This window comes from Stegostoma tigrinum, chromosome 7, assembly GCF_030684315.1.
Source record: "Stegostoma tigrinum isolate sSteTig4 chromosome 7, sSteTig4.hap1, whole genome shotgun sequence".
Taxonomy (NCBI): Eukaryota; Metazoa; Chordata; class Chondrichthyes; order Orectolobiformes; family Stegostomatidae; genus Stegostoma; species Stegostoma tigrinum.
Window position 1 is genome coordinate 60351443 of NC_081360.1, and position 23129 is coordinate 60374571.

General features: G+C 41.3%; 1 protein-coding gene across 4 annotated transcripts in view; it reads left to right on the plus strand.

Annotated features, from left to right (window-relative positions):
• Positions 1-319: 319 nt before the first annotated feature.
• The window catches only part of slc4a10a (solute carrier family 4 member 10a), a 265329-nt gene continuing 242519 nt past the window's right edge, over positions 320-23129 (plus strand). For 3 of the 4 annotated variants that reach the window (XM_048534170.1, XM_048534165.1, XM_048534168.1), the window contains exon 1: positions 320-431. In XM_048534170.1, the coding sequence (XP_048390127.1) occupies positions 384-431 (48 nt within the window). In that variant the 5' untranslated portion in view covers positions 320-383. Of the gene's footprint in view, positions 531-23129 lie in introns of all 4 variants that reach the window. The other variant, XM_048534166.2, reaches the window with a different exon arrangement.

Consider the following 23129-nt stretch of genomic DNA (forward strand, 5'->3'; position numbering starts at 1 on the left):
TACAGAAAATGCGGGAAAATCTCAGTAACTCTGTGGAGAGGAGTCAGAAATGTCACTGGACCCGAGACGTTAACTCTGATTTCTTTCCACATATGCCGCCAGAACGGCTGAGATTTTGCAGCAATTGTCTGTTTATGTTTCTGATTTTCCAGCATCCGCAGCTTTCTCGGTTGTCTTCCGGAACTACAAATCCCAGAATGCCCGGCCGCGGCAACATGATTGGTGGTAATACCAGCTCCACAATTGCTATTGGCTGAGGTCGTAGATCATGTGCCGGGAGCCGCCGAACGATTGGTCGCCCAGGCCGGTGTTACCTGATACGAATATCAAGCAGCGAGCCAGAGCAGCGGGGCTCGCGGCACAGGTACCAGCGGAGAGGAGACATGGACAGCAAGGAGCAAGGAGCCCAAATGGAGCCATTGTTACCCACGGTAATGCTTCATCTCTCGTCCACGTAGGAAAAGCAAATTATACATTCCTTCCATTCAGAAATGCTTCCTCTTCCATCCCTCTCCGTAAACACTTGCCAGGTGACTTTTTGCGTTGGTTAAACGAACGGTAACAGATGGCAATACTGTTAATAGTGAGTTTTTATCTATTTCTAAACAATACTGTGTTTTATTGTAACAAAGCCAATGGATTTAAAATTATTCCACCTGAACTGGCAGAATCCATTGACGGCACGAGAGAAAATACAGTAGGGCGATGCTTAGAAACATCTTTAGGAAGCTACCCGAGTATCAAACATTCGTCAGTGAGATTAGTAACATTAGTAACACGGATGTAGAAAATTCCCTGCTGAATTGTGAGCACTCGCCTTTTTCCATCAAAAGATGTTGGAAAATCCACTAGAGTGAGGGACCGTTAATGAACTGACGTGCTCTGTATTGTCAGTGCGCAAAGTCATGGTAACACTGGGAAAGCTAAGAAATTGACTCGACGCAGTTACAGTCCGTTGACATTAAAAGAACCCTGCTGAATTCCTGTTAGCTGTTCGCAATCAGATCGAAATATTTTTGAGTACAAAGGCAAATGAAAATTGAATGTGGAAGACGATTGGTTAATATACTATCTTACTAAGGATTCAGTTTGCCATTTCCAAAGGTTTCTTTTTTTTAAAACTGAAAAACAAATCCTTAGCCATTTATGACCCTCCTCCCGTCTTCTGCAAGGAGCGATTATTTATTCCTATTTATCATCTTAAACCTAAGCAAAGTTACATTTTAGATGCCCAGTCGAATCAATTGAAATTGTGTTTTTGACATCAGATTTCCTACTATGATGAACATTACTGAATAAACTCCTTTGTCAGCTCATGACTCATGTAAAGTTACCATCATGACAGTTTGTAATAAATAGTTGATTTTAGCATTTATGTATATTTTAGCCAAAATGTGTTTTAACTTTTTTGGAATTTTCTTGACCTCACTTGAATATTGTTGAATAAATGTATAGTATACTTGCAAAAGTAGATGACATTTAAAATCATCTTAAAATATAGGTAGGTTTGGAACACTAGACAACATAGATTTGTGTATGGCAAGGTGATATGGCAGCTACTTCAATTATTGACTGTCAAAACCATTTTTTTGAAAGAGAAATTAAAGGGTTTTCGTTATCATGACATTACTGCACCCGTACTGTCCTTTCCCAGTATTCTTAAAGGTGTTTTGGATTTTCTACATTGTTTATGAGACATGATTCAGTTTTAGCGGTTATCACTGGAGAATGACAGGCTTTAATGACCTTGAAAAATGGTGTTTAATAATTTTAAGTAACACTCTTCACTGCGGTTTAGCTGTGGGAGAATAACTTGCAAATGGCACAGACATAGAACCATCAAATCTCTACAGTACAGATAGAGGCCATTCAGCCCATCAAGTCTGCACTGACCCTCTGAAAGGCATCCCAAACAATTCTCACAACCCCATATTTACCATGGCCAGTTCATGTACCCTGCACAGCTTTGGGCATCCTGGGTCAGTTTAGCATGGCCAATCCACCTAACTTGTGCACCTTTGGACTGTGGGAGGAGACTGGAGCAAAACCCCCACAGACATGAGGAGAATGTGCAAAGTCCACACAGACTGTCAGCCAAGGCTGGAATTGAATCTGGATGTCTGATGCTATGAGGCAGCAGTGCTAACCACCAAGTTGTCCATTATAGGCATGCTAGAGGAAGTACGTAGAAACAGGAGGAGATAATTCAGCCTCTTAGACTTTTACACAGGAACAGGAGGTGAATCAGCCACTTCTTGAGCCTGTTAAGCAAGAACAGGTGGAGGGCATTCAGCACTTCCTGCAGTCTGTGACACTGGAACAAGAGGAGACCATCCAGCCATTCAGTCTGTCACATAAGAACAGGAAGAAGCCATTCAGCCCTTCTCTATCCATATGTTTTAAGCTCCTAACCCCTTGCACAATAAGAATCTATCAGTCTCAGTTTTGAGTCTTTAAATAGGTTTCCTGTTTCAATGGTGTTTAGGCAGAGAGCTTAAGCTGAGAGGGGTAAAGTTTAAAGGACATGTGTGAGGCAGGTTTTTTTTACACAGTGGGTGGTGGAAGCTTGGAACACGGTTCCAGGGAAGTGGTGAAGCAGATACAATAGCCATGTTAAAGAGGCATTTGGACAGACATGTGAACAGGCAGGAAGTAGAGGGATACAGACGATGTGCTGGCAGATAGAAAGGTATCATGGTTGGCACAGACGTGGTGGGTCAACAGGCCTGCCCTGTGCTGTACTCTTCTATTTTCTATGATGTGTATGGAACAGGGCAATTTTGCCGGACATACCTGTGCCTTGTTAGAACATATAACATTGTAGCACAGTACAGGCCCTTCGGTCCTCGATGTTGTGCCAACCTGTCATACCGATCTGAAGCCCATCTAACCTACACTATTCCATGTACGTCCATATGCTTATCCAATGACGACTTAAATGTACCCAAAGTTGGCGAATCTACTACCGTTGCAGGCAAAGCATTCCATTCCCTTACTACTCTCTGAGTAAAGAAACTACCGCTGACATCTGTACTATATCTTTCACCCCTCAATTTAAAGCTATGCCCCCTCGTGCTCGCCGTCACCATCTTAGGAAAAAGGCTCTCCCTATCCACCCAATCTAACCCTCTGATTATTTTATATGTCTCAATTAAGTCACCTCTCAACCTTCTTCTCTCTAATGAAAACAGCCTCAAGTCCCTCAGCCTTTCCTCGTAAGACCTTCCCTCCATACCAGGGAACATCCTAGTAAATCTCCTCTGCACCCTTTCCAAAGCTTCCACATCCTTCTTATATTGCGGTGACCAGAACTGTACGCAATACTCCAAGTGCGGCTGCACCAGAGTTTTGTACAGCTGTTTTGTTGATTGGTGCTCAGTTTCCTACTTTAGTTAAATAATACTAAATATGATGCAATAAAATTATTGGATGTTACAACTCATAAAGATGCATTTCAACTGTGTCCATTCTCTGTAAACGTACTTATTTAATTCCATTCCCCTACTTTTTGTGCATTTCTTTTGCATTTTACTTGACAAATCAATCAAAATTGTGAAAAACCATTTTTTAAATTAGTCTTGGCTTGCTTTGTACCAATGATGGAAAAGTCTCTTATCCCTGATACCATCTCTTTTGTATCGTCTCCATGCCCTTGACATCCTTCTCAGAGTAGGACACCTAAAACTGGACACAATATCCTAATTACATGGTGAATACTCAAGTTTATTTGCTTTTGTATGTAGCACTTGCTTGTTTGCTAAGACTTCAATGCATTTTTTTTGTAGCTTCATGAATTCCTCCACCACCTTTTAAAAACGAGGTTATTGATTTGCTCGCCAAGCTGGCTTGTTCTTGTTCAGACATTTCATCACCATGCTCGGTGACATATTCCGGTCCATACATAAACCCATACAGATCAAAATGGGAAATTACACTACTCACCATAATGGACCAAACAGTATAAATTCCAAGTGAAGTAGAATAACGCTGCATCATCGGAGGCTCCAATAATGATGTCATCTCGCACGGTGACGAAACGTCTGAATGAAAACAAGCCAGCTCACTCACAACCTGAGCTATAAATCTTTGCCAAAATTTTGAACATTTTAAAACCTTTGTGTATTTAAATACCAAATTCTATGTGCTGGTTCTATTCCAGTTGAATTATTTACTTTGTGATCCCTGAGGATGACCTGTAATGGCATTAATTTTCTTTTTATTGATCCTATTTCCAGCAAAAAGTTTATCATCTAATATCCCCTTTGGCCCCCCATGTTAGTAAATATTGTAAACCATTCCTTTAAATGTTGGCCCACCCTCTTTCAAATGTACCAATATTTCTTCATTCCTCAAAAAATCCTTGAATTCCCACTCCTCATTCCCCTTGCAAACTTTTCTTTAATTTTCAATCTTCCTTTCTACGGGGAAATTTGAGATGAGGCCCGTATTTGCTGGAGATAAAAAAAGTGATCTCAATTCCATCATCCTTGCAAACAACCAATCCGTTCCTACCTCCTTTTCAGCTCCAGTTCAAAATTTGATCTCATTTCCAGAACTCCATGATTGAAACCCTTTCATTCCTCTAAGATTTGCACCTCTGTCACAGTCCTAAAACAAATCATATCAGTGTCACAAATGAAGGCCTATTGACTGTGAAAAGAATAATTTTTTACCCCTCACTCCGTTCAAATTGTCTGCATATTTTTATCAATTGGCCATCCTTTCCAACACCTTTCTGCTGTCATTCATTTGGATGAACCTGGTTTCAAATGATTCAGTTTTTATCTGTATGATTTGAGTGGTAACCTGACTCTTCCACAAACCCCTCCCACCCTCCCAAACTTTGGAGAGTTGTGGGGGAGTACCTGAAAGATTGACAGACTGGTTTACAATCTGTTGAACTGTGTCATGCTGTGGTTAGCTTGTTTCTGGAATGCAATGTTGAATTGGAGCTTTTGACTCTGAAGCAAAGTGCTATCTACTGAGTCATAAAACTTCAGTGGGTGAGTTTCTGATCTCTTATTTATGCCAACACTTTAGACTATTCTTCCACTTTCAATGACTTATTTCCACCTTTGTGTCAGTACCTGACTTCACCCTATCCTATTTAAGCTCAGCTGCAGCTGAAACCCTTATTTGTTCCTTGCGTACGTCTAGACTGGGCCATTCTAATATATCTCTAGCTGATCTACATTCTTCCTTGAGGTCACCCAAAATTCTGCTGTACATAAATTAACTCTCAAATTTATTTATTCATGCATGGGATGAAGGTGTCAGTGGATGGACCCGCATTTATTGTCCATTCCTAATTGCTCAAAGGGCAGTTAAGAGTCAACCACTTTGATGTGGGTCTGCAGTCACATGTAGGCGAGACCAGGTAAGGAAGGCAATTTCCTTCCCTAAAGGATATTAGTGGATCAAATAGGTCTTTCCTATCAATTGCCAATGGATTCATAGTTATCATTAGACTCTTAATTCCAGATTTTTTGTTGAATTCAAATTCCACCATCTGCTATGGGAAGATTTGAACCTGGGACCCCAGAACATTACCTGGGTCTCTAGGTTAACAGTTCAGTGATATTACCACTAGCCCATCACCATCCCGTTTGCCTATCACCTGCTGATTTTAAGATTAAAATTCCTTATTTACAAATCCCTCCATGTCCTGATCTTTCCTTAATCTCTATCATCTTCCTCATTACCTCAACTCTCTAAGATATTTGCACACACCTCAAATTCCAAACTTTTATACATATTCAGTTCTAAATTGCACTGCTATTGGGAGCTGTCCCTTCATTGTGGAAAAACCCCCATATACCTTTCCAAACTTTAACTCACTTTCATCCTTCAGGACACTCCTTAAAACCTGTCTCTTTGACTAAGTTTTTGATCATCTGTCTAATATGCCCATACATGACTTAGTGTCACACATCTTATTAATATAATATTCCTGTGAAGCATCTTATGGTATAAAATTATGTTGAAGGCACTTTATAAATCTAAATAGTTGTTCTTGTACATTATCATCTAAGCAACAAGTGGCAGCAATCAGTAATTGCAGAGATTAATAAAGACATAGACGGAGAAGTACATTTTGCACAGGGATTTGAAGCTGAGTATAGATTTTAAAAATGACAGGTTTTATCAACAGAATTCAAGCATTATGTTGAAATTTACCTTTCTATTTGAAGTATCATTTGCGTCTTAATTCATGTAATTTGTATTGGTTCTGTTTCTTGTTAAAGCAAAGGCTACAAAAAGTAGAATTTCATTGGTGATTTCTTCATTTGGCTGTTGTTTAGTAAATTTTGTTATTTTGATTTATAATTTCCCTAGAAGGGTTGCAATTCCATGCTGTGTAAAGCACAAAATTGTCTAATATGTGCTTCAACATTTTGATTGTCTGAATGGAACTGTTCTTGGCACACTGAAAACAGTGTGAGCAGATCTGCTCTGGATATTCTTAATATGATTCCGCAGCATTCCAAGCTAGTTGAGACTCCTAATCAAAATTCAAGGGCATGGATTGGATCTTGACATCCAAAGATAAAATAGTGATATTGACAGTCTGTGTTTTCTTCTGTTGTCATTTCGAAGGGTTTGGTCACAGCTTTCCGATGAATTGGTCTCCCCCAACAAACAAATTACTGTTGTGGTTTGCCATTGTTTTCTACAGGATAGCTGACCAAGGATCTCTCCTGCCCCTAGTGCTTGTCATTAAGTGTTGTTGGAAGGATTTGTAGGCTGACAAGCAATCTGCTTGATTATGTTACAATTGCACGTTCCATGGCCACAATTCCTAACGTGGACGTGAGCCCAGAATGTCTGGCCTGTAAGTCGGGATATTACCACTGTGCCACAAGACCTCCTACAGTCTAGACAGTATAATACCAACAATATTGTTATTATTCACACATCAGGTACAGAGGAAATGGGTTAACAAATTTCATTTTGTTACATGACTGTATGCGTTTGATGATATGTGAGATCCTGGTACATTATTGTCAGATCTGAGATGAGAAAATATTATTTCTGGTCAGAATTGAAAGTTATGTCACAAGTTTTTGAAGAACCTTGATATATTGGTGCATACATTATACAGTGTTGTACTGAGCTGTACAGTTCAAAGGGATTCTAGGTTAGATTATCAAACTATAATGTGATATTGAATTTTAACCAGGACGGCTGTTGTGGTACTATTATTAGACGTCCCAAAGACTGGGAGGTAATGGGGTTTAAACCACTAATGCTTTTTGCCTGTTATCATTATCTGTTGATAGAGTTATACAACATGGAAACAGACCCTTCGTTCTAATCAGTCCACAACAACTTTGTTCCAAGATTGAACTGGTCCCAGCTGCCTGCGCTTGACCTATATCCCTCCAAATTTGCCCGATTCATGAACTTCTCCAAATGCCTTTTAAACTTTGTAACTAAACCTGCATCCATCACTTTCTCTGGCAGTTCATTCCACACATGAACCACTCTTCGTGTAAAAAAAAGTTGCCCCTCTGGTCCTTTTTAAATCTTTCTCCAGTCACCTTAAAACTATGCCCTTTGGTTTTGAGCTCTCCTTCCCAAGGGAAAAAAAACCCTTGCCATTTACCTTAACTGTGTCCCTCATGATTTAACAAACCTCAATAAGGGCACCACTCAACCTCCTACTTTCCCAGTCTTTCCATTCTATTTTTATATTTCAAACCCTGCATTCCCTACATCCTGGTAATTTTTTTTTTCTGAATCCTCTCCTGTTTAATAATATCCTTCTTTTGACTGTACTCAGTACTCCAGAAGAGGCCTCACCAACATCCTGTACAACCTCAACATGTCATCCCAACTCCTATACTCAAAGGTCTGAACAATAAGTGTAAGCATACTAAATGCCTTCTTAATCACCTTGTCTAACTGTGACTCAAATTTCATAGCATTATGTACATGTACCCCTAAGTCTCTCTTTTCTAACACACTACCCAGTGATGTTTGCTGTAATGACAAGAATGGACATGCCCCGATCCCTTGAGCAGCACATAGCCTGTGCATACTGAATGAATTGGTGTACGCCAAAAATAACTGCTTGGTAATGGAAGAATACTGTGCTGTTAGGACAAAGTGTCTTTCAGATGTGATGGGAAATTAGGTGAAGGGTTGGAAAGACTATTTCTTGCTGAAAAAATATACATACAAACCCTATAATTGCATGAGCAATCACAAAATAAATATTTTAAAGTGAAAAGCAGTTAAGAACTTTTAAGAGACTTTTAAATACTTGAAAATCATATGTTCTTTGAGGCTTCTAGCCTGCCTTATTATAATACCTTTTTGTTTCATTTGCTTTCGATTGTTGTATTTCTGGTGAAATAATTCAGTCTAAATTTTAGTTTGAATTGTAAAGATTTGGAACCCTGCAGAATTACTGCTTCTGAGGTAATTTGGCTAGCATAATGAAATCTCCATTTTAATTTATCAATGTCACAACTTAAACAGTCATAATGATCGAATCTGTGAGGCTGGATGAACACTGCAAGCCCAGCACCATCTCAGGAGCACAAAAGCTGACATTTCGGGCCTAGACCCTTCATCAGAGAGGGTCTAGGCCCGAAACATCAGCTTTTGTGCTCCTGAGATGCTGCTGGGCTTGCTGTGTTCATCCACCCTCACATTTTGTTGTCTTGGATTCTCCAGCATCTGCAGTTCCCATTATCACTCATCAATAATGATCGAATCTTCTAGGTTTATAAAATATGTACATTGATTTAGTCTGGGACTTTAATTTTTTTCATAATCAATTAATAGCTATGGGTGATTTTACTAATCAAATAAATTAAGATTTTCCATTTTGTACTATTAGTGACAACTAAACAAGCGTGTTAAGCCGACAGGAATATCTATTTCAATAACATGCCCTTGCACTTTTCCATGTGGCCAATTTCATCTCTATTTCTCGTCTTTCTATCTACAATAAATCAGAGTTCAGTGAAACTTTCTTAATTTCCTAATATTCTATTTTCAAATATTTTGTACTGGCTTAAGCTCCTTCCTGACTTAGTACGTGTTTGAAAGTGTCTACTATATATACCCCTTTAAGAGTAAAAAGGGGGAAAAATGATACATATTCATTTCTTTAACTTAGTAAAAGGGGTCCTTTATGAGCTCAAAGATATGCCGATAAGTCTAAGATATTGGTATTTTTGGCTGTACACAAGTGAAGTCATTAGATCTCAAGACTGTTAGATTTGTAGTAAATGTTCTTTTTGGCTCATTAGAAATGAAATAACAACCTTAAGTTTGAAGGAAAGATCATGAAGATTAAATGTAATTCTAAGTGTTTCCATGTATTTATTGTATGATAACCGAGATAATATTTCATAGATTTCAACATTTTATAATTGAGTATATAAATGGATCCAAGCCATGTGTAGCAAGTAATATGTTTACAGTCAATCTTTTGGCATTGCTTAAGTAAAAGAATTCAAAGTAGTTAGCTCCTGACAAAAAATGCATTAATGTGTATTTATATCAATTTTTTTCAGAAACTTCCAATTGCATTTATCACAATATTGACATTTTGAATATGCTTGATATGATCATAGAATCCCTACAGTGTGGAGACAGGCCCTACAGCCCAACAAGTCCACACCAAACCTTGGATCATCCCACCCAGACCCATCCCCCTATAACCCATCTGATCTACACCTCCCTGAACATTACACTCAATTTAGCACAATCAATCCACCTAACCTGCACATCTTTGGACTGTGGGAGGAAACCGGAGTACTCAGAGGAAACCCACACAGACATGGGGAGAATGTGCAAACTCCACACAGACCGTTGCCTGAGGCTGGGATTGAACCCACGTCCCTGGCACTGTGCGGTAGCAGTGCTAACCACTGAGCAACCATGCTGCCCATGTGGCCATATCTTTCCTTATGGAAAGAAGGCCGTTTAAAGGTATACATTCCCACTTTCTACTTGAGGCCTGACCAGGATGACCGAATGGCCATTCAGACCTTGTTCCTGAACTCCTCTCCTAAGTCTCTAAATTGAGACCCTGTGGAAAGTGATCCATAAATGGCATTAAATTGCCAATCTGGTTGTTGTATTTTCTGGGGCTTTCCCTGCTGATGCAGCTTGTCAGCTTAGACTTCTACCAAAAAATCAGATTTTATAATGTTTTCTAATAAAGTCAAGAAATGTAGGCAAGGAGTTGCGCCACTGGAGAGAAGTGGACACGAGACATCATTGTAGTACAACTGGCCTAATTTCCGAGCACATATAGATGAGAGACAGTGTTAAGTGGAGAAAATATGCAGATCAACTCTTGGCAACCAGAATGAATGTACCAAGGCCAATATTAATTGAAGATCCACAGATAACTGTGCCACTTAAAATATCTGGATATACCTGGGGACAGAACAGAAACTGCAGCATCTGAAGGAGATAGTACCCTATCCTACACTAGCATGGTAGCAGCAGTGTGTACATTTACAAAATGGACTGCAGAAATTCGCCAAAGATCCTAATACAGCACCTTCTAAACTCGCAGTCACTGCCATTACCAAAGACAAGGCCAGCAGATACATGGGAGTGCTTGCAAGTTCCCCTCAAGCCATTCACCATTCTCTTAGAATTATGCAAAAGCTCCTTCAGTGTTGCTGGGTCAAAATCCTGTAACTCCCTCCCAAATTGCATTGCGTTTCTACCTACACCAAATAGTCTGCAATAGTTAAAGAGGCAGGTCAAGGGAAACCAGGAATGGGCATTAAATGCTGCCCAGCAGCGATGCTCATATGCATAAATGAATATTTTTTAAAAAATCTTCCTCACCTAAAACAAAAATCAATAAACTTGAATGCTAATTGTTCCCAGAAATGTTTTCATAAATGTACAAGTTTTGACACTTTTCTGGAAAATAACAAACAAATTTAGAGAACAATCTGAGGTGTGGGGATGGGGCAAAGGTGAGCTGCCAGAGGTTGTTGTTCAAATCTGTACCAATAGCACAATTAGAAAGGGCTGAGGTTCTGCAGACAGATTTCGTAGACCTCAGAACGAAATTGAAATCCAGCGTATTAAAGGCAGTAACCTTCAGATTACTTTTGGTGTCGTGGGCTAGTGAATACAGCAATAGGAAGGCAGTGCAGATGAATGTGTGAACATAGAACATAGAACATAGAAAAGTACAGCACAGTACAGGCCCTTTGGCCCACGATATTGTGCCGTGGAATAATCCTAATCCATAAATAAAATAACCTAACCTACATTCCCCTCAATTCACTGCTGTCCATGTGCATGTCCAGCAGTTGCTTAAATGTCACTAATGACTCCGCTTCCACGACTACCACTGGCAAAGTATTCCATGCGCTCACAACTCTCTGGGTGAAGAACCTCCCTCTGACGTCTCCTCCATACCTTCCTCCGAACACCTTAAAACTATCGGCTATCGGCTCTATCCGTGCCTCTCATTATCTTGTACACCTCAATCAGGTCACCTCTCTTCCTCCTTCTCTCCAGAGAGAAAAGTCCGAGCTCAGTCAACCTCTCCTCGTAAGACAAGCCCTCCAGTCCAGGCAGCACCCTGGTAAACCTCCTTTGCACCCTCTCCAAAGCCTCCACATCTTTCCTATAATGGGGCGACCAGAACTGGACACAATCTTCCAAGTGTGGTCTCACCAGGGTTTTGTAGAGCTGCAGCATAACCTCGTGGCTCTTAAACTCGATCCCCCTGTTAATGAAAGCCAAAATACCATATGCTTTCTTAACAACCTTATCCACTTGGGTGGCAACTTTGAGGGAGCTATGCACTTGAACACCAGATCCCGCTGTTCCTCCACACTGCCGAGAATCCTGCCTTTAATCCTATATTCAGCATTTAGGTTCGACCTTCCAAAATGCATCACTTTGCATTTATCCAGGTTGAACTCCATCTGCCATTTCTCAGCCCAGCTCTGCATACGGTCAATGTCTCACTGAAGTCTGCAATAGCCCTCGATACTATCAACGGCACCTCCAACCTTTGTGTCATCAGCAAACATACTAACTCACCCCTCAACCTCCTCATCCAAGTCATTTATAAAAACTATAAAGAGCAGAGGCCCAAGAACAGACCCCTGCGGGACACCTCTCAGCACTGACCTCCAGGCAGAATACTTACCATCTACAACCACTCTCTGCCTCCTGTCAGCCAACCAATTCTGAATCCAGACAGCCAAATCTCCCTGTATCCCATACCTCCTGACTTCATGAATGAGCCTGCCATGGGGAGCCTTATCAAATGTTTTGCTGAAGTCCATGTACACCACGCCAACTGCTCGACCCTCGTCAACCTGTCTCGTGACCTCCTGAAAGAACTCAATAAGATTTGTGAGGCATGACCTGCCCCTCACAAATTCATGCTGACTCCCTTTAATCATGCTATGTTTTCCCAAATAGTCATAAATCGTATCCCTCAGAATTCTTCCCAAAACCTTGCTGACCACAGATGTAAGACTGACTGGTCTGTAATTTCCAGGGATTTCCGTATTCCCTTTCTTGAAAAGAGAAACAACATTTGCCTCCCTCCCATCTTTTGGTACAACTCCCATGAGATTGGAGGAATGGTGCAGGAGAGAGGGCTGTAGATTCCTGTGTCATGAGGACTTGGTTCTTAGGGAGCCAGGACTGGTATGATCCAGGCATGTTGTACTTCAACAGGTTATGAGCAATATCATCATGAAGAGGGTTGCCACGCCTGTCATCAAGGCTTTATACTATCATCAATGAAAGCAAAATATTATATATGCTGGAAATCTGAAATGAGAGCACAAAATGGTTGAAATACTCAGGTCAGATGGCATCTGTGAAGAGAGAAGCAGTTATAATTTCAGGTTATCTTTCATCAGAACTGCAATACATTGCAGAAACATATTAATGAACAGCTCGGGAGGTTAGAAAATTGGCAAGAATTTTGTCTGGAGAAGTGGTGCTGTAATGCATTTAGGAAGCTAAGCCAGGCAAGGCAATATATTCAAAATAATGAGGGACAGTGTTCATTTCCACAAATGCTGGAAGTAGCAGAACAAATATATATGGAGGTTAGTGGACCTGAAGGCTTGGGTTCAAGTCCCACCTGCTTCAGAGATGTATATAATGTGTCCGAATAGCCTGCATGAAAATATCTACAAAGGTATTAAGAAGGCATTAAAAAGACTTTATTAGTCAAGCCTTGAAAATAAGAACAGGGCCCTAGTAATCGTTGTTTGCCCAGATACATGCTGCCAGTTAAATCTGGAAGCACTTTACAGGAAGTTGGGTTTCCCACTCACACGGATGTTCAAATTTGGAGGCTCTCATTCTCTGTATAAGTTTAGAGGCTGCTTTAAAACATAGCTTTTCAGCCTGAAGCTCTTCAAAGATCAGATCTGTTCCTTTCCGTCGTTGGTTGGAAGAAGTCACTTTACTCTGAGATGCTTTTGCCTTATGTAAGAGGATGAGTATCTTGTAGTTTGGCCTTGAAATTCGCAGTCCAACTCATCTGGCTTGTCAAAGGGACCAAATGGTTCAAGTCTGAATGCTAATGGGGGAATGGAATGCCTATTTCAGGACCCCCTCTCCTTCCAAAAGAGACAACACCAAAGTTTCAAGTTGTTACTGTCTCACCTTTGTTGATACTATCTGTTGGAAGTTAAAGAATGCTTGGAGTCATCCTAGGATTGACGAGGAACAGAAAACTAAAGTGAGGGGATGGTGGAGAAGCTGGTAGGAAGCTGATAGCTTCATTTCCCCATCAGTTTTACCACCATCCCATTTAAATTGTCAAGCAATAGCAAAGGAAAATTTAGGACATAACGTCAGTTGCATAAGTGAAGGTCCATTGTTACTCCTGTACTTGTTATATGTGAATTTAAAATGCCCTTAAACTTAAAATGTCCAAAGGTAGGGCTAATGCAGTTGGGGAGATGTACAGACATCATTTGGGTCTGGGCACCTTGATTGTGGCTGTTTAGTTAGTTGTCTCAAGGCTGTGGCCAATCTGTTGAGTCCATCTACAGAAACTGGTGGTAAGGGCTGGTAGGGATGGACAAGTTGCCACAGTTCTTCAGGGTAGTATTCTACACCCAACTATCTTTAGCTGCTTCATCAATGACTTTTCCTCTAGCATAAGTAAAGAAGTGTATATGTTCATCACCATTTGCAACTCCTCATACTAAAGCAGCCCATATCAAAATGCAGCAAGTCTTGGACAATATCCAGGCTTGAGCTGATGATTGGCAGTGGCATTCATGCCACAACAATGCCAGGCAATGACCATGTCCAGTAAGAGTCAATTTAATCACTACCCCATGATATTCATTAGTGTTACCATCTCTGCATCCCCCAGCACTAACATCCTTGAAGTTACTATGGCCAGAAACTCACTGGACTTATCACATTAACACAGTGGCTACAAGAATGAGTCAGAGGTGAGGAATACTGTGACGAGTGACTCATCTCTTGACTTCCCAAAACCTCTACACCATCTAAAGGGTACAAGTATTGTCGAATACTCCCCACTTGCCTAGATGAATACAGCTCCAACAACACTCAAGAGGCTTTATGCCATCCAGGTCAAAGCAGCCCGCTTGATTGGCATTACATCCACAGGCATCTACTCTCTCCACAACTGACATTCTGTAGCAGCAGTATGTACAAGGTACAATGCAATAATTCTTTGACAGTTTTACCACCATCCCACTTGAATTGTCAAGCAACAGCAGTGGAAAATTTAGGACAGTAACGTCAGCTGCAAAAGTGAGCCTCCATTGATACTCCTGTACTTGTTATATGTGAATCTAAAATACCCTTAAACTTAAAATGCCCAAGGGTAGGGTATTGATCCTTAGACAGCTCCATGCAAACCCACAATCACTTCCATCTAGAAGGACAAGGACATCAGATATGTGGGAGCACCACCAGCCGTAAGTTTTTCTCCAAGCTGCTCACCATCCTGACTTGGAAATATATCACCATTCCTTTTCCGCGCTGAATAAAAATCCTGGAATTCCCTCCCTAAAGGCATTATGAGTGAACCTATAGCATGTGGATTTGCAGCCTAAGAAGGCAGCTCACCAATACCTTCTCAAGGGCAACTAGGGATGGGCAATAAATGCCAGGCAGCCAGTCATAGCCACATCCCACAAGTGCATATTAAAAAAAAATGGAGGAGAGTCGGGAACCTAATCTTTGGGTTTGGGGGCTACAGGCTTGGGGAAAGGGGATGATGATAATTCTGAAGGGCAACTGCAGTATTGTAATGGGGGATATGGTAAAGTATGGATGGAATGGAGTTTATGTGAGAGACTTGTTTGTCTACAGTCAGGAATACTCTGGCTTAAGATAGGCTCAATGCAGGATTACACCTAGCATGGTCGCCTCATATGCCAGACGCTGGAGGGGAAAGTTGGGCAGGTGCAGGCATATATAAAACGGTTTGTTGGAGTCATCCTATGAAAATTTTGGGTAGGATTATCAGAAGGGGGATCTGAATGTTCAGGGCCTCGATGTCACCTAGAGGCAGAGATTGGGTTCCACTGGCCAAAGACTGCTCACTGTCACCTTCCATCATGCTGGAAATTGAAAGTCTGCATATATGCAATAGGAAGAAAATGGCTGCAACCACATTTGGAGTTGTTGAGGTAAGTACCTTGACCTAAGAGGGAGAGGGATGGAGACCCTACCAATGTGAGTCCCTCTAAAGGGAAGCAACATTACACACAGAACTATGCACTATATGGGACACAGACCCACAGGTCCTTAATTATGGGCGATTCAAATACATTGATTCCCTGCTTTCTGTGTACACCCCTGCCCCAGATACCTGTGACCACTTCATTCATGTTAACATTTTTGGACACATAAACCAGGGAAAGAATAAAGATATTATAGGATGAGACAGGTATTGGCAGGACCCATAGCACTCTCCATACCTTGTTCATCTTGTTCAGAAATGGTGTAGAGGGTTCTCAACACAGACATGATCCATGGTCCATCAAGTGTGGACATCAAGTTGGATATCATGCTGACATGGTTACAGTCATGCCTGCAGAAATACTCAGAAAACAAAAACATGCATAGGCAAAGGAGTGAAATTTATATCATTGCGAGAATTTATTTAGAGTGCAGTGGCACCTTTGCCCTTAAAGTGCCTTCAATAGGCTCTCTTCTTCCTTTCTCTGCCACAACATTGTAATGTCGTCTGTAGTTCTGTATAGTGGGGGACCTGCTCAGCAGTGGAGTCTGTTGGCCCTGGAGTTTGGTTGGGGGACCCTGGTGGTATTTGTGTCTGGCCCAGACATGCTACGGAGTGAACTTTCCTTGCCTTGAACTTCTAAGGGTCAGAAGGAGAGGAGGGCTGTGGAAAGGGGGTTGAGGCCTAGCCATCTCTGGAGTCTACTGAGAAGAGAAATCTGAGGGGCTGTGAGTAGTTTCTCCTTCAGTTGGGTGCCTCCATATCTGTAGAAGTCAGAGAATTTTCTGAGGATGTAAGTGCAAGCATACAACTGCATTCTCCTCCAGCTCAGGTTTTCACTCTTTCCAGATTAGACTCAGAAGCATAGTCTGGTGTGCAAGTCACTGATAAAGTGTCACCGGATTTAAAATGTTAACTCTGCTTTCTTCCCACAGACCTGCAGAGTTTCTCCAGCAATTCTGTTCTTGTTTTTGTGAGTATGGCATTGACATGTCTTGCAGCAAGTTGAGGAAGAGGACCTGGCACACTGAGGAATGCCAGAAAGAAGCTACCTGCTCACCCAGACACAAAGGACGTGTAGTCACCCTACTGAGATAGGCACAGGAAAATCAGGAAACCTTGCCAGAAGCATTTGGTAAGCTAGAACGCAGGACTGTGGAGTCACCCAGCATTACTATTATTCCCATGCACTGACTATGCAGCATTTACTGGACAGTCACACTTCTGATGGCAATTACTTGGCAGCTGGGATCCTTAGAAAAAGTTTTAAGTTCTGAATTCGATTAGGAGACTTCAATAGGTTTCCAATTTATTAAATAGTTGGCCAGTAAAACTTGGAAGATTATGTGCCTAATTCCTGGCTAACTATAAAACGGACTCCCCGTTCATTAACTCTAACAACGCCTCTGCCGTCTGACAGACACCTGACATCGACCTTCTAGAGAACTGATACCCTTCACCCCTACTCTCTCACAACCACCGTAGTGATTAAACACATTGCATCCACAGTTGGGAATTCTGCTCAAGGCCTAACTACACTTGGTCAGCTCTGTTTAGGTTATTGTGCTCAAAGTGGCTTCTCCAAATTTTACTGGCTCACAAGCAGTGCTGTAAAGGCACTTAATCTGCATTCAGACCTTTTAGTTTTCATTCACCCAGCAGGTTTCCTGATCCCAGGAATTGAAGATAAGATGGCTATTAAAATTGAGGCATTTCATTTGAATTACATCTTAGGTTTCCAGAGTTTTCTAAGAGATTTGAAAAGGCCTCCAGACAAAGAGATACCGTCCTCTGCCAGCTGTCCTTCGGCTTTGTACCTTAAGTCCCAGTTACCCAGACTCATTAGTGGAGGTTGGGAGGGAAAGCATCACAAGATGCATCTCGCACTGTTGGAAATATTCTCATGGAGATCTCTCCTTTTTGATTCTGTGTAATTCAGTGGGAAAGATCAAAGGCATAATGCTTTTTTGATTGCAGACGTGCCATATCTCCTAGGGTTTGTGAAGTCAGTATATCTAATTGCAGTTGTAAATGTCAGCATCTTATCAAATATTATCGCTATAGAAAATCTAAATGTTAAGGAAAGGAATTGAAATGCATTACCTCTGGACTGCATAACGTTAATTTACGGTTGCATTATTGTGACCAGATTGAAATGTTTTCTATGAATGGATTTCTTTTTGTGTTTAGTTAAGTTCAGGCAGGGGATGTTTTCTGACAGAACAGATCCTGCTGTTGCAACATAGAAAACATGATTTGCAGCAGATGCACTTCCAGCAACCATTCCAGACTAGCACTGTAAGATCATTGGCTGATAAAGACTGCAGATTATATGAATTTAATCTCTTTGATGGACGTTTCAGATGAGGATGATCAAAATAAAATTAGAATTTTAGCTGTTGACCTCTATAATGTCTGTTTCAGCCAACCTAGCTCGATATACTGCTTCATTCAGTGAAGCGATTATTTATCCTGAATTCAGCAGGGCATGCAAGAGTGCTTTTAGATTAGATTAGATTCCCTACAGTGTGGAAACAGGCCCTTTGGCCCAACAAGTCCACAACGCCCCTTGAAGCATCCCACCCAGACCCATCCCTCTATAACCCACACACCCCTGAACACTATGGGCAATTTAGCATGGCCAATCCACCTAGCCTGCACAACTTTGGACTGTGGGAGGAAACTGGAGCATCCGGAGGAAACCCACGCAGACACAGGGAGAATGTGCAAACTCCGCACAGACAGTCGCCCGAGGCTGGAATTGAACCCGGGTCCCTGGCGCTGTGAGGCTGCAGTGCTAACCGCTGAGCCACCATGCTGCCCCAAATGCTAATCAACAGCTAAAATTCTAATTTTATTTTGATCATCCTCATCTGAAACGTCCATCAAATAGATTAATTTCATATAATCTGCAGTACTAATGAGTTTGATTTCAGTATTGTTTTCAGTTTTATAAATATGACAGAATATTATTTGGAAAATATTATGCAGTGTATGCAAGACCATATTCAGTCTTAAGTGATGCAATTTTCTTTAAAATGCAGTATTAAAGGTCACTTTGTGCCTAATACTCATACCAAAATTGCTGTACCACTAAGCTTGGTCCCTAAATTCAGTAGATACACTGAATCCTGGCCTTAATGCAGAAATTCCAGGTGGCCAGAGGGAAAGACTCCATCAACCCCTGCCAGTTTCTTGACTTGAGACAGCAGAGAGTACAGCTAATCCCAGTTGCTGTCATCATGATCAATGCCAGGGATTACTAGATTGGAGCTTCTTGTATCTCAGTTTTCAGTTGAGACTCAGCATAATATCGGTGTAAGTGGAACTGGTTGAAAGTAGTGGGAGTGGGGCCATCCTCTGGTATTTTAGGCTGAAACTGGGGCTCAGAGCCTTTAAGGTTATGGGGAGGCTGGAGCTTAAAAAACCTTTTAAAACTTGAATCTTTAAGAGGGTCATGAGAAAAAAAACATTGTTTTTTTTTGTCTGAGTGGAGGAAGAACTTCGAAGTACGTTGTCTCATCACCTTCTGTTTTCTATGCTCTTGGTCTGAGGAGACGGCCATCCAAATAGCTTCAAGTTCTGGAGGCCACTTCCCCAAACCTATATTCTTTGCTTATGTCACCAATAGCGTTCTAGTGGTGAGAATAATGTAGAACACTGCATCAATGAGTAATATGTACAGGAGATATATGCATCTTCAGCTCATAACTCCCAGAATTCTGCTACACACGATTTTCTAGACCATTAACTAATATCAAACTAAACTTATATTAATTATAAGTAAGAAATGAAGAATGCAGCTTTACTACTCAGCATCTAACTTTTGAAGGTATTGTCTAGTTAAAGAAATTATGATGAAATAATTTGTCGTTTTTTTCCTTTTTTGCGTTTGATTGTCGTAATATGAATTATCTCACATCTCTTAATTGAAGATGAATATGTTGAATAACACTACGAATAAGCAGGTAGTGAGTGATCATTCCAGGATCCTGCAATGTTACTTTCTACAAAAGGCTTGTCCGTTGTCTTATTGCAGATCAGCCCCTTGATGATGGTTTTTAAGCTGGTCTTTCACTTCTGCTTGAGTATTCGCTTTTCACTTCTGTCATCTCATTAATATTTAATACTGCTGACATCTGTAGCTTTGCCCTATCAATGTTTTATATGTTTCATTTAAATTGGTTGTAGCCTGTTTGTTTTGTTGCATGTGTCACATTTTGGTATGTGAATGGAAGACAAGCATATCTAGCATTTATTGCTGTATGATGTTTGATTGTAAGAATCATAACTCGGATTTCGCAGGAGTTAAAACTGCAAAGTAGTCACTGTTTGCTGCAATTACACATCTGAAATTGGAAGACTTTCTGTAGCCTATACATAACCAGATAAGTGCAGAAATTTAAAATGCTAGTAGTGATTTTAGGCTGGTACTGTTAAAATCCCTGCAGTCTTTAATTAATAATAAATTGAGCATAGCTAAAAAAAGATGCATCTTATTGCACTCATTGAGAAAATTCACAACACAACAATACCAATTTAAGAAAAAAACAAAATTTATTCTGATGCAGAGGAGAGTGCTGATTTGGCTTTGCAGTGGGAACTGGTGAATGTGAATGTCTTTTGTTTTCTAAATGAAGTCTAATTTTTGCTTTTTGCCCACCACTCAAGATGAAGAGTCAGTCCTTTTTCATGTTGAACAGCACTTGGAAGAATCCCTGAGTGTTGCAAGGGTGTGGAATATACTCTAGTGGGGGACTTTGGTGTTCATCACGAAGAATGCCTTGGTGGCGCCATGACTAACTGGGCTGGTCAAGTCCTGACAGACATAGCTGCTAGATTGGGTCTGCGGCAGGTAATAAAGGAATCAATAACGGGAAGTACATATTTGACCGATACTCTCAATTCTGCCTCAGCTGATGCTTCTGTCCATGTCAGTATTGGCAGGAATGACCATCTCTCTGCCCTTGTGGAGATGATGTCCCATCTTAAAATTGAGGATATCCTCCTCTGTGATAATGGGAACTGCAGATGCTGGAGAATCCAAGATAACAAAGTGTGAAGCTGGATGAACACAGCAGGCCAAGCAGCATCTCAGAAGCACAAAAGCTGACGTTTCGGGCCTAGACCCTTCATCCAGGCCCGAAACGTCAGTTTTAGTGCTCCTCAGATGCTGCTTGGCCTGCTGTGTTCATCCAGCTTCACACTTTACTATCCTCCTCTGTGTTGTGTGGCACTGTCACTGTGTGAATTGAATAGATTTTGAATAAATCAAGCAGCTCAAGATTGGGCATTTGAGGCACTGTGGGCTATCATCAGCCGCAGATGTTTGCTCAAACACAATTGATAATCTCATAGTTTGGCATAACCCCCACTCTACCATTACCATCTCCCACCAGGATTTCACCCTGCAGGGCATGAAACAAGCAGCACCATGTGTACCTAAAAATGAGATCTCAATCTGGTGAAGCTATGAAGGGTCTAGGCCCGAAAGGTCAGCTTTTGTGCCCCTGAGATGCTGCTGGGCCTGCTGTGTTCATCCAGTCTCACATTTTATTATCTTGGATTCTCCAGCATCTGCAGTTCCCATTATCTCTGAAGCTATATGCATGCCAGGTGGCAAAAGCACCAATTGATGGACAGGGCTAGCTGATGGATTAAATCCAAGTTCTGCAGTCCTATCACATCAAGTTGTGAATGGTGCAGACAATTAAACAACTCTCTGAAGAAGGAGGCTTTACAAATATGCCTAACCATTCTTCAGTACATAAGTGCGAAAGTTAAGGCTGAAGCATTTGGAATAGTTTTCAACCAGAAATGCAGAGTGGATGATAAGTTTCGGCCTCCTTGAGAAGTCCTGAGCATCACAGATGCCAGTCTCCAGCCAATGTTATACAGTCCATTTGATATGAAGAAACAGCAGGAAGACAGGAAGATGTAGCAAAGGCTATGATCCTTGACAACATTCTGCCTATAGTACTGAAAACACATGCTCCAGAATCTGCCTCTTCACAAAGCCAAACTGTTCCAGTATCCAGCTATGTCCTGTACACACAAAGCAGGAAAAATCCAACCCAGCCAACTGTTACTCCATGAGTCATCTTTGAATCATCAGCAAAGTGATGAAAGGATTCATCATTGCGCTACCAAACAAAATTTGCTTAGCAACACATTGCTCATGGATGAACAGTTTGGGTTCTGCCTGGGCCACTCAGCTCCAGCTCTCATTGCAGCCTTGATTCAGACTTGGAAAAAAGCGAGAAATTCCAGAGTTACGATCAGTATCCTTGCCTTTGACATCAAAATTATATTTTGTAAGGCATCAATGAGGCCTTGTAAAACAAGAGTCAATGGGAATTGGTAGAAAATTGTCCGCTTTTTGGTGTCATAACTGATAGGAAGGAAGATGGTCGCAGTTTTGGAATATTGGCTATCTTAGCTCCAGGACATCTCTGCAGGTGTTTCTCAGGGTAGTGACCTTATCCCATCTGTCTTCAGATTTTTCATCAATGACCTCCCCTCCATTATAAGGTCAGAAGTGGGGTGTTTTCTGATGATTGCACAATGTTCACTAGTTACAAATCCTCGGATAAGGAAGCAGTCCATGTTCAAATGCAGCAAAATTTATACAATATCCAGATTTGGGCTGCCATGTGACAAATTTTGGAACTTACGCTCCAAGAACATGGTGGGTTTACCTACACGAAATGGACTGCAGCTGTTTAAGAAAGCAGTTTGCCCACCACCTTTTCAAGGGCAATAAGGGACATGCAATAAATGCTGGCTCAGCCACTGATATCCACATTCCAAAATAACATTCAAACCATAAATACAGGGAATGACGATCTCTTTTTAATGTTCAATGGCATTATCATCTCTAAATCCTCGACTATCAACATCCGTTGACTAGAAACTGAACTGGACTCACCACAGAAATACTGTTGCTGCAAGTGTAGGTCAGATGGCAATAATCCTATAGCGATCCTCACCACCTGACACCACAAAGCCCATACACCATTTACAAGACACAAGTCAGGAGTATGATTAAATACTCTCCACTTACCTGAATGGATGCAATTTCAGTAATAGTCAAGAGACTTGAGTGTGGGCAGTATGAAGGCTCAGTGGTTAGCACTGCTGCCTCACAGTGCCAGGGACCCAGGTTCGATCCTATCTGTGGGCACTTGCCTGTGTGGAGTTTGCACATTCTCCCTGTGTCTGCGTGGGTTTCCTTGTTTCCATAGTGCCCAGAGATGCATACGTCAGGTGGAAGAGCCATGGGAGATGTAGAGTTACAGGGATAGGACAAGATGGTGGGATGCTGTTTGGAGGATCAGTATTGGCTCAGTGGTCTGCTTCCACACTGTGGAAGTTCATCAAGGCACTACATCAGCTCCTTCTGCAGGGCAGTTCTGGATGAGTGATA